Here is an 18,296-nt window from a genome sequence, read left to right as displayed (position 1 = left end):
CTTCCTTCCTTCCTTCCTTCATTTCTGTCTTCAGAATAGGCTCTTTCAATGTCAAAAATAGTACATGGAAGTCAGGTGTAATGGCTCAAGCCTGTAATCCTAGCTACTCAAGAAGCTGAGATCTGAGGATCACAGTTCAAAGCCAGGCAAGGCACGAAAGTCTTTGAGATTCTTATCTTCAACTAACTACCAGAAGACTGGAAAAGGTGCTGTGGCTCAACATCTTAGAGCACTAGCCTTAAGCTGAAGGGCTCAGGAACAGCACCCAGGCCCAGAGTTCAAGCCCATGACTGACAAAAATATTAGTACATGGAGAAAAAGAACAAGTGATTCAAATATACAGGGTTGTGAATTATAATAATATTCTTCCATTTTATAAAATTATTTCATCCTCTGAATGTGATTTAATATATGATTTGATTTAATACATGAATGTGGTTTAGTATATTTTCCCATAAAATTTGCTCAAACTTTTTGCTTAATTTTTTTAACTTTCAAGTCATATATTTGCATGAATGATTTTAACAATCTTGTCTTGTACAAGTTCTACCTAAATATAATTTATTTTGTTTTTATATATTAACAACAGAGAATACAAAGAAGGGTCATAAAAACAATTTTATTTATTTTAGCACCAATGAGGAGGAGAGATTTAGGAACAAATTATATCCCAGGCATGTCATCCTACAAAGTAGAGGAAATCCTGAGAAAAATTACAAAGCACCAATAAAATGAAGAATTATAGAATATTCAATAAATAGAAAGCTCATGCATGGTGTTTTGGGTTGATTTTTTTTTTCGATTTTAAGTAGTTGTACAAAGAAATTACAATTTAACAACTTGCATTATAAGTACAATGAACCCATCCCGTCATTTTATCCATTTCCTAATGCCATTCATACTCACAAGTTACTGGCTTACATTTTTATACATAGACATTGAATATAATGACTTCACTTTTCTGTTTTTTCCTTCATTAATTTAAAAAATAGTATCAATCTTTTCATTCTGATGTGTAGCTCAAATATCTTAGCTCTCAAACATCACACCTCAATGTGTGATTTTGATCTTCTAAGGCAACCAATTAAATGTAGTAAATTTTCCTTTAAGGTAGGTTCTGTTTCTATTTACATTTTTCAACACATTAAAAATTTCTTTGTTAATACCTTCCTTGATTCATTTATATAGCAGTATATATTTTTTTTCAATCATGTGGTTTGAACTCAGAGCCTGGGTTCTCTCCCCGAGCACTTTTGTTCAAGGCTAGCTCTTCAAAATTTCGAGTCACCGTTCTACTTCTGGTTGTTCAGTAATTAATTGGAGACAATAATTTCATGGTGCCTTTTCTGCCCAGGCTGGCTTTGAACTGGGATCCTTAGATCTCAGCCTCTTAAGTAGTTAGGATTACAGGTGTGAGCCACTGGCAGCTGACAGAGTATAACTTTTAACACTCAAGTGTTTGGGGTTTTACTGGCTATCTTTCTGTTAATATATTTTAGCTTAATTCCATTGTTGTCTGAGAGAAGACATTGATATCTTTTAAATTTGTTAAGGTGTATTTGTGGCCAAGAACGTGGACTGTATTGATGAATGTCCCTGTAAGTTTTAGAATGATGCATAATTTACAATTTTAGAATGAAGTAGTCAATAGATGCCAATCATACTGATAATCATTGTTAGTTCTTTTCTATTTCTGCTTGTTCATTTGCTTTTCTATGATAGAAAGTTGTTAAAGTTTCTAACATTCAACAGTGCATCTGTCTCCTTGTCCTTGCTAGACCTTACTTTCTGTATTTTACATTCCCTGTTAGCAGTATATGCATTATAGATTGTTACATGTATTACAGATCTGTTATTATTGCATATGATATTAAGTAATAATTATTACTTCAGGAATAATATTAGTTCTGAAAACTTCCTTCACTGTGAAATCTGCTTTCTCTGAGATATCAACACAGTCACTTCTGATTTGTTTTGATTATTGTTAATATGTGGTAGCTTTTTATTTTTTATCTCTTTATGTCTTCATTTAAAAATTTTATTTCTTGTTGGGCAGCATATAGGTAGTTATAGTTCTTTAATTTATGCTGATAATTTGTGTCTTTTATGGGGATAGTTACATAACTAAATTTTAAAGTGATCAATGATGTATTTGTTTTCTCTTTCATGTTTGTTTCTGTTCCATTTCCATCTTCTAAAGTGTTTGTTTTCTTTATTTTCTGATTTTTATACTTTCTCAGTTCAGTATTTGTGTTCGATTTTCATCTTGTAAAATGTTTTTCTATTTTGTGGTTTCTGTATTTTGTCAGTTCAGTCAATCAGTTTATTCTATTTCCTCTCTACTTTTAGTATGTCAATTATATTTTACAAACTTATTTTAAATCCAGGCATGTGAGTACATGTCTGTAATCCTAGCACTGGGGAAAGTGATATGTTCAATTACAAATTTCTCAATATATCTGACTCTGGTTTTGACCCTGGCTTAATCTCATCAAAATATATATTTTGTCTTTTCGCATGCCTTGTCATTTTCTGTTGAAAGTAAACATGATATAAATGGAGAAAAAGGAAACATTATGGTGAAGGGACCTTTTCTCAAATAGAATAAGTGTAAAAAAATAAAGGACAGATAGAATAAATATAGAAAGAAAGAGAAAGTGTGAGTGTTTCTTTATTCATGAACTGCAAAAGTTCTTCATTCTACCCTCTCTCTTAGGTGAGATGGGATGGCTGAGTGGCAAGGTTGTATATTCACATTCTTCCACATGGAAAGCTAGGCAAGGCTTTGGTTATCACCCTCCTGTGGTGATGAAACCCAACTTGAGCCGCTGATGAAAACTTCAGTTTTGGTAAAACTCAAATAGGTTAGCTGTGCTTAAGCAGGTTCTCCTGAAGCTATCTTTCATTAAGTAGAACAGGATATTTTGACATACTTAAAAATTTATCTATTCCATTCTTATAAGATGTCTCAAAAATGGAGCCAGTCAAGCATATTCATTTTTCCTGAATTACATTTATACTGTGGAATCTGGAAACTTGGTCTTACTTTGCCTTACAAATTTCTAAACTGGGTTACATTTTATTATCATAGAATTCTAATGTCTTCCTCTGTTTTCTCTGTGAAAGCTCTCTAAGTAAAATGGAAAAAGTAAGTTATTACTCACTATATGCTCCCTATCTGAATGCTTTCTCATTTAGAAAGTTACATCTAGTAACTAATTCTTTAATTTTGTCTGTGCTGTATCAATAGCTAGAAGGGTGTTCATAACTATAAACCTTAAGAACAGAAAGGTGGAAGGGAATGGACAGTGATGATAAAATTGCAATTGTTTCACTTGGGAAATTACAATGAGGCTAATGGAAACAATTAGAATCTAAAAATCGCAAGAATGACTGAATGCAAAATATGATAATGATGATAGTTAAGTGTTTGCATTTGAAGAACAGAAACATGTCTCCCCTCAGTATTCCAAACTGATCATTTGAGGAGTTTAGGTTGAAATCCCCTGGAAAATGATTATTGAAGGAAGGGTCATTTGCCCTATCTTTCTCGATCTAAAATTAGCCATCAAGATTCTTTAGTGAGATGGGTCCTCTCCGCATCAAGGTGAAGAAACAGCTTTAGTCACCAGAGGATGGCAAATGGAATGTAATTAAATTGAGTGTATAAATTCTTACCTCCGAGGAGGTTTTACACACTTCCATATAACTCTTAGTGAAAGTCTAATAACCTGAGATCAATTTGTTTTTTTATTCTTCATAAATACATTTATTTTGTGGGTAAAATATTTCCATTTACATATGAATTTAAATAGTTTCATGTTGTTTTAGTCCTTCTGCCTTGAAATAATTTACTTCTTAGATCTAGCTGAAGAACTCACAAGAACGAATGAGTGATAGAAGAGCATTTTTTTCCTTCTACAGTAGAATTTTTAACACCATGCAAGGAGATTAACAGTATTGACTATTGACAGCCCTAGTTTCATACTGAGAGTTGAAGATTAGCTTCTATCCAACTGCTGTCTTTTTCCTCACCTGTAACATCCGATGACTTATTTATCTCCCATAGTAATTTGAACATTAATTAAGCTGACATCTGTAAATTATCTAGGTACTTGTATTATAAGTGTGTAAGTGTGTATTGTACAGATATAAATAGTTAACTATTTAGTGGGTTGCAAATCTCAATATCACTTTTCTATTTTAGTAGATATTTAGTTTAATCCAAATGCTGGTGGCAAATATATAACTTTGATTTATCCTTTTTTGAGAGTTTTTCATAATGACATGTGTATGGAGAATCTGTTTTGCCTGTTTGATGAACAATTACTGTGTGTGTGTGTGTGTGTGTGTGTGTGTGTGTGCATGTGTGTGTGAGGGAGAGAGAGAGAGAGAGAGAGAGAGAGAGAGAGAGAGAGAGAGAGAGAGAGAGAGAGAGAAGGGGGGAGAATGGGAGAGACAGAGGGAGAGACAGAGAGAGAGAGAGACAGAGGGACAGAGAGACACAGAGAGGGAAAGAAAGACAGACTAACAGAGACCGAGACAGAAACAGTGAATTTTGGTGCTTGAATTAGGACCTGGATGCTATCCCTTAAATATTTTAGTCAAATCTAGTGCTCTATTGCTTCAACCATAGTTCCACTTTTGAGGTTTAATTGTAGACATGAATCTTAGAGACTTTTCTTCTGTGGCTGGCTTCAAATACTGATCCTCATATCTCTGCCTCTGAATTAGCTAGTTACAGCTAGTTAGCTGATGGTTCCTGCAGCCAGCAGCACCATGCATTTGTAGTTATCATTGTTGCATATTGATTTGATCTGACACATGTCTGAAGAAAACTACATACAATACATGCTGTGTGATTTATGAGTGCATCAAGGGTTCTACAAGACATAGCCTCAGTTTTTTTCAGAAATTTTTTAAAATCTAATTAATAGAGGGACTTACAATTATATTTTCCAGGTAGTAGGTGCATTACTTCTCACACATTGATACCACTTCTCATGGTTTCCCACCCCTCAACCCCTCCTTTTTTGTTTTCTCTCCATCTTGTTTTCTCCCATTCCCTTTCCTATTTCAAATAAACAAATATATGTATATACAATATACCAGGTAACAAAGTCAGATACAGTAACAATATGAGATTAACTAAAGGGCAACAAAAGAGAAGAGAAATAACATAGTGCATTAAGAACAACAATCACACAAGATAAAGCTCTTGTTTCTACATCCTGGAGATCCTTTCATTTAGTCTCATCCTATATGAGCTTATGTATCTAGATTTTGTGCTATTGTAATCCTCTGCTAGGAGAGTCCTAGGTGTATACTGATTATTACAAATGAGGGAAACCATTGAGCTTATGTTCCTTTGGTTCTGACTTACTTCACTTAATATGATTTTTTCCAAGTCAGAACATTTTATACAACAGCTGTATGGTGCTCTATTACCATTCAGACCCTGTGAAATGGACCGCCATTTTGGTATATAGATATGAACCTATGTTTTGTCCTTCTACTTATTTTAGTCTGTAATTTTATAATTTATAAAGTATGACTGGAAGTGATTGGAGAAGCTGAATGAGGTTGTTTAGGATAGGTTCAGATTTGAATTCTGTATAGATCTGACGTGCCACTGTATACAAGTACACAATATTGTGCTACTTGTTCTGTAAAAGGCTCTTTGACATAGCATTCTATTTTGTGGATGAATGCACCACTGGATCAGCTCCTGATAACCCTGCACAATATAGTGCCAGTATTGTGTACCTTCATATAGATTGCCATGAAACAAGTTGTTACTTGGTTTACTTTCCATTTGCCTCATTAACATCTATTATTCAGGATTAGAGGCATGACTTAACTGATAGAAACTTGCCTAGGAAGTGTGTGTGTATGTGTGTGTGTGTGTGTGTGTGTGTGTGTGTGTGTGTGTGTGAGAGAGAGAGAGAGAGAGAGAGAGAGAGAGAGAGAGAGAGAGAGAAATTTAGATAGATTTTCTCATTATTATGTTGTAACTTTTTCTAACTTTCCATAGAATTGACTGCCTCTCATTTGTATTCTTGTTTTCATATCTCAAAGTACCATCCTGTTATATAATTATTTGTTAGTGTAAAGATTTCTTTTCTATATTATATATTCTTTGAATGTATCTTTGCCTCTTAACTATTCTATAGCATAGCATTAGTCACAAAGTCTGGCAGCATTTATAGTTAGTAAATAAATCTGTTTAAGGTATTCGAGTTTAAAGGGTGAGGAAAATGTACGATAGTAAAAATTGTTTAGGAGTTAGAGGGTTATTCACCAAACAATGTGTTTACATATAGGCCATGCAACTGTAATAAAATAGTTGTAATCAAATGCAATTGTACTCATAACAAGACTGAAAAATGTTCAGAAGATGTTGTAACAGCTAATCCAGAATAATGGAGAATAGCCAGGTTTAAAACGAAGAACATGAAACTAAAAAGGACATGTGTATAAAAAGATGAACACTCAGAATGACTAGAATGAGAAATATGGTTTAGAACCATTCAAGTGATGGCCTGGCATGATGTTTAAGAACTCCACTGCCATTTACTTCATGCTGAAAGGTTGAACTTTAACCTGGATGCTCTGGGATCTTGAAGCAGAAGGATTACGCATTCAGCTGTATACCATGGCTGCTTCAGAGTTTCTTTAGAATAGGGAGAAAATTCTGGAAAATAATAAAATATGAAATGTTGGATATTTATTCAAATTAAATGTGGCTTGAACACAGAGCAGGCCAGGGTAGAAGAGGTAAAGGGAAGAGTTGAGAAAGGTACAACTTCAATATGTTAGCACAAGTTAGAACTAGCAGCCCTTGGGGTGTGTTAGGATACATCAGGTTAAGGAAAAGACAACTTTATACTTTAGATTTCTAGCACTGATGCATAACTGGTATATGAGAGATATTTGCAGACAAACTTCTTGGGGATTTTGCTAAGCTGAAGGTATTTAACTACCCTTTTATTATTTGTAAACTCTGATTTTTAACATGCCTTTTAAAAATATTTTAGACAAAATGTTATTTCACCATTTTTTTACATTTCCTTTTATAATAAATAAACCATTATTAGGAAATCATTATTACCTCAAGGGATTATTTAAATTCTTGCTTAGATGTTTTAAGATCTTGATATGTTAAGTAAGTTTCCAAACTATTTCTAGGATTTTAATCAGTTGCTGGTATCTTGTAAGCAAAACCCTCAAGGGACTCTATTAATGATTTAGCGTCTTTAACTGCTTTTTAAGTATCAGGATCCTTTTAATTAATCTCACTACTTGTGCCTTATCTGTTAGTTTGTTCTCCAAGCAATGTATGTTGAATAGTAAGCATGTCCCTGTCAAAGCTGTAAGGATGAATGTTTACTGAATGATGTCAGCTTTTTGTTCAAAACTATCCAGTGGCTTTTCCTTACATAGCCTTAAGTTCAAGATCTTTCAAAAGTGTGCCAAGGTTCATTGTGACCAGACAGTACCCTCTACCCCATCTCTCCTGCTTCACCAAGGGCTCCTTTCCACCTTCTTCTCCTTAGTCCATAAAGCATCCCTTTGTAGAGTACATAAGACCGTATTGCTATCAAAGAAGAGCTGTTGAAGCTCTGCCTGAAGGAACCTTCCTTCCTGGAAGGACCTTCCTTAGATATCTGAATTTTACTTTTGTTCCTTAGTATTCTCTATCTTAATGTTCCTTAATCCCAGAAATTTCCAAGATGCCCCACTTTTATAGATAGTTTCTTACCTTCTGAACTTATTGCCTTTTCTTTAGTGATTTATATTCCTTATTTCATTTGTCAGTGTTTGACAGATTTTGTTCATTTTGTTTTTTCCTCTTAAATCTGAACCCCACAAGAGCAGGAAAATTGTATTATATTTCCAAAGTCTAAAATGGTGCCTGCCATGTAATGTTATTTTGTTAATGAATGAAAAATAAAGATGCTTTCCAGCTCTTACTAACAGGGAATATAGATCACATATGGCCCAAACAGAAATGTGGAGAGATGGAGAAGGGGCGGGAATCATGTCATTTCCTTTTTTATTATTGTATTTTATTTATTCATTTCATGTAATTATATTATATTGACACCTTTAAGAACTCTTGATTAACATGGAATGGTTGCTTAGGAAGTCTAAGAGAAGGGTAGTTTTGCAGAAGTGTAACATTGGTGAATGGTGAGTTAGAGATACATTGAAGCAATGTAGGACACCACTCATTTTCATAAGATTGGTGCCTGAAGCTGGTCCTGGGACTCTGGATAACATGAGGATTGTGGGATAACATTTCTGTCTGTGATTATGTGGGTTTTTTCATTCTTTCCTTTGAATTATGGTTGACATGTAATCTCTGATGCATTTTTTTTCAATTGTACTAAAATTCTAAATATTTTGGCAGCTAGACTTTACCACACAAAATAGCTGAGAAAGACTCATTAACTGTATGGAATGTTGGGGAAAAAATACCTCTGAAGAGAGTTAATATATTGGAAAATTCAGAAGTCTGAACAGACAGGAAACATAGGTTTACAATTAATCTTCTGATAATGGTAGTTACTTTTTACAGACTTTTCAGCCATGTTTCAGAATTTGTATCAGCATGGTTCCTGGATATGCAATCAAAAACCTCTACTAAGACCCACTATATTTTCAACAAAGCTCTGATATCAAATGAAAAACCTGTAGAATTGTGTTACACTCTGGTTTTACAGGGTCACATGCTAGTCTACTTAGCTAAATATAGTCTTCTTTCTTCTCCATCCATTACATCTTTTACCCTGAGGCACTTGATTCACAGAATAATGATTTGGTGACTCCTAAAAGTGAGGACATTTATTTTTCTGCCAATACCTGGGCTTGAACTCAGGGCCCAGACACTGTCCCTTAGATGTCTTATTCATAGCTAGCACTCTACCACTTGAAAGTTGTGTCACATCTTCACTTCCAGTACTTAAATGGAGATAGGAATCTTAGGGCCTTTGTTGTATAGAATGGCTTTGAACCACTATCTTTGGGTCTCAGTCTCTTGGTTAGCTAGGATTTACACGTATGAGTATCCAGTGATTGGCTTTTGAAACAGATTGTTTTAAACTTATTTTTACTACAAATATCAATTATTTCTATAGCATCATTTCTTAAATTGATAATACTGTTGTATACATTGTTGAGAAATTATTGGTTGAAATTTGTGTTCTCTCTGTCTGTCTCTGATTCTCTCTCTCTCCTCTCTGTCTCCCTGTCTCTCTCTCTCTGTCTCTCTCTCTGTCTCTCTGTCTCTCTCTGTCTCTCTCTGTCTCTCTCTGTCTCTCTCTGTCTCTCTGTCTCTCTCTCTCTGCCTCTCTCTCTCTCTCTCCCTCTCTCTCTCTCTCTCTCTCTCTCTCTCTCTCTCTCTCTCTCTCTCTCTCTCTCTCTCTCTCTCTCTCCCTGTTTCTATCCCTCTCTCTCTCTGTCTGTCCTGGGGCTTGACGTCAGGGCCTGGGTGCTGTCCCTGAGCCCTTGTAGTGCTCAAGGGTAGCACTCAACCATTTCAGCAACACTACCACTTCTGGGTTTTGAGTGGTTAATTAGAAATAAGAGTCTCACAGACTTTTCTGTTAGGCTGGCTTTGAACCAGGGTCCTCAGGGCTCAGCCTCTTGAGTAGCTAGGATTATAGGTGTGAACCACTGGTGCCAATCTTTGTGCTTTCAATTGACTCCAAATGGTATGATTAAACATATTTTTATATAACTTAATTTTTGCCAACTTGTCAACATTGTATTGATTTCAGGACTTCTTGGGAACACAAGATTTCTATTCATATTCATAACTTACACATAAGTGATAGAATCTTTTAGTGGAGTAATAATTTTTCTGAGATAGGATTCTTCAAATGTCTACTGAGGATCTATTAAATGCAGGCCTCATTAAGCACTATGGCAACCACAGAGAACAAAACACCTACTTCCATGAACTTGATGTTTCAGGGAACTTAATTGAGCCAAGCAGATTGACTGGTAGAGAAGCTTGGGTTCTAAACACTTAACCTTTCACTTTTCTTATATATATGTAGAGCTTTGCTATGAATTGACACACATACTAATTAAATCTTTCACAAAGCTTGTGTACGTATTGATTTACAGCTTTAAATTGGCCTAGGTCTTCTGATTGGCATCTCCCCTCCAAGGCTGCAAAAAGATGAGTCATGGGCAGAAATTCAGAGATATTTTTGTCAGCTTAGCAGTGCCATAGTGAAGTACCAAGGATAGTTAACCTTTAAAGAGAAAAATGCCTATTTGGGTTAATTTTGGTACCATTTGTTTGGCATCTGGTGGGGACAGCTGCTTGTATCTCATCATGGCAAAAATTCTAACTGAAACAAAGAGACCGAGAATGACCAAGGTTCCCTAATCCCCATTGAAGGCCTAATCTCAGTGACCTAAGTACTTGGTCTCTTCTTCTGGAACCTTCTTCCACCTCCCTCCCCAGTTGTGCCAGTCTGGGGAACGAGCCATTTTGAAAGAAACATTTCAGTACTTAATGTGTGACATTTTTCTCTGAGTTTCAGTGTTCATGACCATATCACAATGCATAATGCATCAGTTATATCTCCCTCTCACCCAGCTGATCAAGCATCTCTCCAGGTCTGAGGGCAAAGTGTCCTCTGAAATGCAAGGTAAATGCTCAGCTAGGATATCCTGAAAAACAACATGCAAATTCAAGTCACATAGTTCAAAGCAATGACTTCTATTTCAAGGTGCAGATTGTCTATCTCTAAAGAGGAGAAAAAGAGGAATTGGCCCACAGTAACATTATAAGCCATTGTGTTCAATGCTACATCTTCATGTGTCAATTGTGGTATCCTTGGACACCCTCTAGCTCCAGTTCTGCTCTTGAGTGCTTGGCAGGAGTAGAACCTTACAGATGCTGGTCTCTGCACAGATGCTGGGATGATTTTACAAAACATTGTTTGCAGATTTTCCCAGCAGGCATTGCAAATTTCTGGAACCTTTGTCTTTCTGAGGATTTCACTTTGTCTTCAGCTTCAGTTCACTCCTACTTTGCTTTCTTTCCCAGGCCTCAGCAGGAGATTGAGGGGTGGGGGTGGGGAGTTTGTAAACCTGTAGTACAGGTCATTGCTTGTCTTTCCAGCTATTGTTGCATTTCAGTAGAAGCTGCCATAATTCCATAGCTCTTACATTCTGCAAAACCAAAACTACATGGAGAATACTAGTCTGTCTACAGTATTAGGGGTACTTTAGCCCAACTACAGCAGTCCTGGTGCACTCATTGGCTACTAGGCTATCAAGAACATGCAGAGGGCTAATGTTCTTGTCCCTCAAGCACATTTTCGTTTGCAGTTTTAGACCCTTCATGGTCCTGTGATGGAATTTAAGGCCTTGAAAAAATGTTGAGAATGTCTCAGAGCATCTTCCTGGTTGCCTTAATGAGTAATGGTGAATGATTCCTGGTAGTCTCTTTAGGAAATAATTGTACAGTTACACCCTTATTGCCCATAATTGTGTCCTCAAACTTGATTTTTTTCTTTCCAGTTTTCCTGGCTAGGCTGAAAATTTCCCCAATCTTCCTTCCCAGGTTCATTTTGGTCACTATTCAGTTGATTAAAAGTAGCCAGTTATAGCCATGCTGCAATATGAATGCTTTGCTGTCTTAAAAATGCTTCTGTCAAATAAATTAATCAGTTTTTAGTTTAGCTTTTCAAATAGTTTTAGAGCATAAACACACTATATCAAATTACTCAGGCAAGGTTTCAGGAGAAATGACCTTTACTGCAGTCCCCAACTGAATCTCCCTATCCATCTGTATTCCATCAGCCTTAACTTTAACGTTTGTATTTCTATCCGCATTTTGGTCCTGGGAACTAGCCAGAATCATCTAAAATGCTCAGTGTACAGAATTCCAGGGTTTCTCTACCCTGCTCCCTTGAAATCTTCCAGCTTCTTCCAGTTAACCTATTTTAAAGATTTCACCATAGCTTTCTGTATAGTCTATATTAATGTCCCCACAATTTGGTACTAAATTTCTAGTTAGATATGTCCGTGTTATTAAAAGGAAATCTACAAGGTAACTAATTTATAGGATGAAGGCTATATGCAGCTTACACTTGGAAATATGGAAGCCTTAACTCTGGTGACTCCTTTAGTTTGGCATTTTTTGAGGGCGGCAGTGGGCAGCTTCCCAGGATGGAAATTTGCATAGGAGAATACAAGGTAAGCCAAAGTAGGGAAAGAAAGTGGTTTGGAGTCCTAAATTACTGTTTAAATCCTAAATATTGGGTACCAGCCTTTTAATGAAGGGGCTTTGGACAACAGTGGATCTCTAAACAATGGCAGGATAGTACAAACTAGAGTTTGACAGAAATAATCCACTTCTGGCTTTTTGTGGTTAATGGAAGTATAAAAGTCTTCCAACCAAGATCCTCAGATCTCAGTCTTCTGCATAGCAAGAATAACAGGCCATAAGTCACAGGTGTTTGTCTTCTCCAGGTTTTAATAGTAAAATTTCAGATTGCCCAGGATTCAGTTTGGAATTAGTAGTGTATGGAAAATGCAGTCACTATTTACAAGCTTGACATATTTCAGCTTTAGTTTGAACAATGGTCCACCATCTGCATTGGCTATGTCAATTTGCTTGCATACCGTCAGCCTCTCTTGTGATACTACTAAGTTCCAAGCCTGTTTCCATCTACAGATTGTAATGTTCAATCTGGTCACTTGGACAATTCATCAGAGGTACACTCTTCATTGCTTATTCGCCCATCAACTCCTGTACTTTCCAATTTGATATCAAGTGTGGTTGCATCAGCAGGATGAGGATCTGAATCTGAAAGTCCACATATTGAACATTGAAACCTGTGAGATCAATGTCACATCCCACAGTCAATAAATGCGGGTTCTTTACTTGCATATACACACATAACAAGTCAAAATTTGACTTATGTATTTTTAAAAATCGGAAGCATCTTGTAGCATAGAATATATAGAGCAATAGCCCTACCCAATGCTTAGTGCATATAAATGTGTTTGTGCATATAAATCAAAGGACACACAGAAATTTAAAATTATTAACCCATGCAGTATTGTGGGCTTTGAAAGAATCGTGGGAGATAACTAATGTATTGAGGTTCTTTTGCAATGAACATGACCTTCTATTTTGCACCCAGTTTCAATCTGCTTTGCTTTAGCTTCAGATGTCTGTAAGGAGCCCGTAGTATAGATCTATTGACACAGCTGCAGCAAGTCTACCTTAAATCTTGGCTTTGTAGACCATTAGATGACCAAAAAGAGTTTTCCATGCTTAAATGTTGTAGATGCCAGTTTTACATGGTAACTTCACCATTTTCCAGTGGTGGAAATTTTCATAACACTCTCAACACAGTATTTACAACTTATTCCACCTGTCATGATGTTCTTGTTTACAGACTGTCTCACACAACATGACCCATGATTAAAACACTGTAAAATACTTTCTGGGAAACTTTTTTTGCTGAATTTTCCAATTTCTTTTCAGGACTGTATTTTATGTGTAACTATTAAACACCTGGAATAAGAATTTATGACGGAAAGCTTGGCAGCTTTTTCTTTAATTAGGTCAAATAGCTTAAATGGAATATTAAATGTGGGGGAATGACATTCTATGAAAAATGCAGTATTTGATGAATACCATCTATACATATGTACATGAATATGTTAGCATTATCCCAAAGGTTTGCTTTGCTTCATTGTAATTTCTGTGCAATAAAGAGGCTTGAAATTGTTGTTATGGGAAGGACCTTCGGCAATATATCCTAGGGCATTCATTTCAGTTAGCTTAGAGGATTCACAGTTCCAAGTCCTTAATGAGAAAATTGAGGCATTAGAATTTCTAGTGGAAAATCTTCAGTGATACCTTGACCCACTGATGTCATGAATGTGCTTGCCTATGTCTCACTTTTCTTAAGCAACAGAGTGGAGATCTAGGTATTCACATTTATTTCTGTGACACGTGGTTTTCCTTTTTAACCATTCCTGTTTGGCTGATCAGGATTTGGTTAGTTGGTGGGATAGAAATACTATGACTATATTTCAGGAAGGTGTATTTATTTACTTTGTGCACAACCAGAACTCATAGATGTCAGTAGTATTGCTTACTTATATAATTCACCAAAACTGTTGAAAACTTTCTCAGAAATCTAGTGTGGTCATTGTTCTATATTGCCTCATGCCATAGGTAAGTCAATATTGGAAATATTAATATCAGTTAACTTATAATTCATACATTTTTGGAGTGGAGTTTTCCTGAATTTGCTCTACTTCATGTTTCACTAAAAATTCAAGTAGGTTTTCTTTTCTTATTTGGAGTACACCAAAACATACTTCCATGTGCGTTTGTATTTAAAGAACAACTTGAATAAATGAATGAATAAACTTGAGTAGCAGATATTGAAAACTCAATTAACAAATGTCTAAGCTTCACAAAATTTGTCAAAATTATAGCTCAATATTGAGAGATATGTTGTGTATTAATGAGACTCTTGGGTGCATGCGTGTTCTTTACTTTTGGGGGGCAGGGCAGGTCTTGGGTTTCTCTGGGCCTCATCATTGCTGCCTAGCTCATTTCTAACTTGAGCTCCATTTTTAGCCACTTTTACTTTAGTTACTGCTTCTGTAGGGCGTCCCTTTTTTATTTTTTGGCCTGGGTATATCTAGAAGGTGATTCTTCTGCAAATGCTTCTCTGTAAGTAGCATGACAGGCATGCATGACCCTGTCTTGTTTTTCATAGTTGTTATTGAGCTATCTTGGACCTCAATCTTTGCAATCTCTGCCTCCAGGGTAGATTGGATTATAGACATGAAACAACATGGAAGCTTTACTTCTTCTTCTTCTTCTTCTTCTTCTTATTATTATTATTATTATTGTTATTATTATTATTATTATTTTGGTCAGTCATGGGGCTTTGAACCAGACTCTGTCCCTGGGCTCTTTTGAACAAGGCTAGAACTCTACCACTTTGAGCTTTGAGCCACAGTGCTACTTTGTTGTTGTTATTATTGTTGCTTTCTGGTGGTTAACTGGAGATCAGAGTCTCGGTATTTTCATGCCTAGGCTGGCTTTGAATTGCAATCCTCAGATCTCAGCCTCCTGAGAGCTAGGATTAGAGGTGTGAGCCGCTGGTGCCCTGCTTTAGCTTCACTTTTTAATTTTGCTCATTTTAATGACAATGAGACCTTGTGGATGAAGATTGACTTTCAACAAATAGTTTGCATTATTAATAGACAGAATATAGAGCAAAATACAGGAAATGGGATTCAACCAGAATAGTACTCATTTCCTTACTTATTACCTTAACAAGTAAAAAAAAATGATAGGAAAGAAAGACTAAAATGAAAAATCCTAGTAGTGCAATGTTCATAAATAGTTTTGGAAAGCTCCCACATTCTTATAGCCAGGTATAAGACCCAAAAATTTTAATTAAATAGAACCTAGTATCTCATAGGTTGCTGACTTTGAGGTTCTATACAGCAGGGAATGGAGGCTAAGGTAGAGGAAATAGTAAACTGTCAGAATTAAATGTGCCTTGATGCATAAAGCCTGGTGAGATAGCTGGCAGTCCCAAATACTTAAGAATTCTACACGCATCTATTGCAAATCACTAAACACGCCAAGAGGAAATTACTGTGACCATAGGCAACAAAGAACACAACTTTACCAACAAATACCAGCCTCTGTAACTGCACATAGAAACCATCCTAGGCTCTGGTGGTTCACCCCTTCCTTTATTGCTACTCAGGAAGCTGAGATCTGAGGATCACAGTTCCAAGTTAACCTGAGAAGGAAAATTGGTGAAATTGTTATAATAATTAACCAGCAACAAGCCAAAAATGGTAGAGGGCTAATTTGGAGTGGAACCAGCTAAGGAAGAGTAGCAGAATCTGAGATCAAGCACCAGTAGTGGTGAGCATACATACACACAGACACACAGTAAAAAGCTCTTGAAAACTACATAATTATTTCTTAAATTTTATTGTCGGGTGATGTACAGAGGAATTACAGTTACATTAATCAGATACTGAGCACAATACTTCTTACATTATTACTTATTTTAGTGTGTCATTTGATGAAAATTACAGATTTTTAATGTGTGATTTTTAATGCATGCTTATGAACTTTTTCACAATAAAAATGTCCCAAACTAATATTTTGATATTTATGTTTCTGGTATTTGTCCTTCTCACCCTTCTTTGTCAGTAATAATTTCTTGTTTGCTATTTTTATAGAATTAATTGAGATTATGTATGTGTGTTTAGAATTCTTATATAAATTAACCTAACAATAACAAGTCAGCAGTCTTTTAATTTAATTTAATTTTTTTTGGCCAGTTGTGGGGCTTGAACTCTGGGCCTGGGCGCTGTCTCTTCAGCTCAAGGCTATCACATTACCATTTGAGTCACAGTGCCATTTAAATCAGCAATCTTTAACATTGGAAGTACAGTGCCTCAGTGACTTCATGTGTCCTTCATTAAGGAGAGTTCACTGTGAATGTAGAGCAAAGGATTTCAGTGAATCAGTGCATATCCCACAGATTTCCTGAACTGGTAAATAATGCAGAAGAACAGTTTTCTGTCACTGATTTCTGAAATAAGTCTGAGTTTTTCTCACACTTAGCCTTTCTATTAAAGTAGCAGTGTGTGAGCTTTCTTCAGATATCAGCAAATAGAAGACATCTTGACCCGATGAACTTGCTGTAACTATGTTTCCTTAACTATGCGGATGATATGTGTGTCTGTTCCTTTGCAGGGTGATATTCAGCAGTTCCTGATCTCCAGTGACCCCAAGGCTGCTTTTGACTACTGTGAACATTACAGTCCCGACTGTGACTCAATGGCATCCAAAGCCGCTCAGGCTCAGGAACCTCAGATCGACGAGGTGAGGAAGGAACCCAGGGGCTTTCACTCAGTGACTTATACACTTGTCTACCTTCCGGCACTTATTTCCATTAAACCGTACTGTGCATTTAATACTCCTTTAATAGTTCTGTGAAAAGGGTCTCCCTCCAAGATATTTTGTAGTTCTTCTTCTTTTTGCTTAAATACTTTTTGTTTTGTTTTTATTAGATATTGGATATACATATAGACTTCTCTGTGTATATAGCACAATTTCTTATATCTTTATTTCTATTCTTTACATTTAAATAGTTATGACACTCAAGATAAAAGAAATACATTTTCAAGATGAAAATTTCCTCTGAGAATCTTTAACAATTACCAACATAAAGTTTTCTGGTTGAATTGAATGAAAAAATTACAGTTATTTTTTTTCTTTTTTTCATAGGGTAGCTAGAGGCAAAAAGATTTCTGTTTAAGTTGGTAGAAATAATATTATGTTTTGAACTTTAGAATGGGCCTAGAAGTTTGAGAACATTCAAACTGTTAAAAGATAACTCAAATAATACTTTTATTCCCTTTAAAATATGAGTTACTGCATTCTAAATTTTATGTAGTTAAGGTAGCTGATAATACTGCTTTCAAAATTTATTATTTCTGATGTAAATTCAAATTAGATTTTATGATTAAGCCATGAAAGTATATATTTAACATTAATATTTATTTTTATAGAGAGAAAATTTGTTTGCAATCATTTATTCCATGATTAAATGTCAATGTTTTCCTAAAACAGATAATGTCTTAAGAAGCCAGCAGGAAGGAAAATGTTAAAGAAAAACAATAATTATTTGGATATTTTGTTCACCTGATTAATGACTCCCAAGTACTTTTTCTATTCATTTCTTCAAGACTCACTAGTTTTTCTATGTACTCTAAGGCAACAGTGAAATATCCATACATTTGGGTTCTCGTTTCTCATGGTCTGTGTGAAGGTTCATTTTAAATGTATAACACTAGTTAGACATGGTCAAGATTGATTTACTTTGATAATTTCTCTTTTCTCTCCCTTCCCTTTCTTTCCCTTCCCTCCCTCACTCCCCACTCCCCCTGCCTGCCCCCCCACTTCGCCCTTGTCTACTTTTCTTTCCCTTTCCTTTCTTGCACCAGTACTGGAGCTAGAACTCAAGGCCTCATGTTCTTGCTTAGCAGCTCAAGGCAGCTGATAAACTGCTTGAGGTACACCTTCATTTCTAGCACTTCGATAGCTAATTGGAGATAACAGTCTCACAGTCTTTCTTGCACAGTCTGTCTTTGAACTATGATTCTCAGATCTCAGCCTCTTGAGTAGCCTGTATTACAACCATGAACCACCAGCACATGGCTCCTTTGCTATCTTCCTATGAAAATTATACTTATTATTT

The 18,296-nt window shown here is 35.8% G+C and overlaps 1 protein-coding gene across 2 annotated transcripts in view; it reads left to right on the top strand.

The window, feature by feature from the left end:
• The window catches only part of Col11a1 (collagen type XI alpha 1 chain), a 179,037-nt gene that overhangs the window by 31,245 nt on the left and 129,496 nt on the right, over window positions 1–18,296 (top strand). For both annotated transcript variants that reach the window (XM_090333682.1, XM_090333683.1), the window contains exon 5: window positions 16,790–16,918. In XM_090333682.1, coding sequence (XP_090189808.1) covers window positions 16,790–16,918 — 129 coding nt within the window. The remainder of the gene's footprint in view (window positions 1–16,789; window positions 16,919–18,296) is intronic.

Source organism: Megascapheus bottae, chromosome 6 (assembly GCF_031878675.1).
Source record: "Megascapheus bottae isolate mThoBot1 chromosome 6, mThoBot2.hap1, whole genome shotgun sequence".
NCBI classification, from domain to species: Eukaryota; Metazoa; Chordata; class Mammalia; order Rodentia; family Geomyidae; genus Megascapheus; species Megascapheus bottae.
This window is presented reverse-complemented; position numbering and strand designations above follow the sequence as displayed.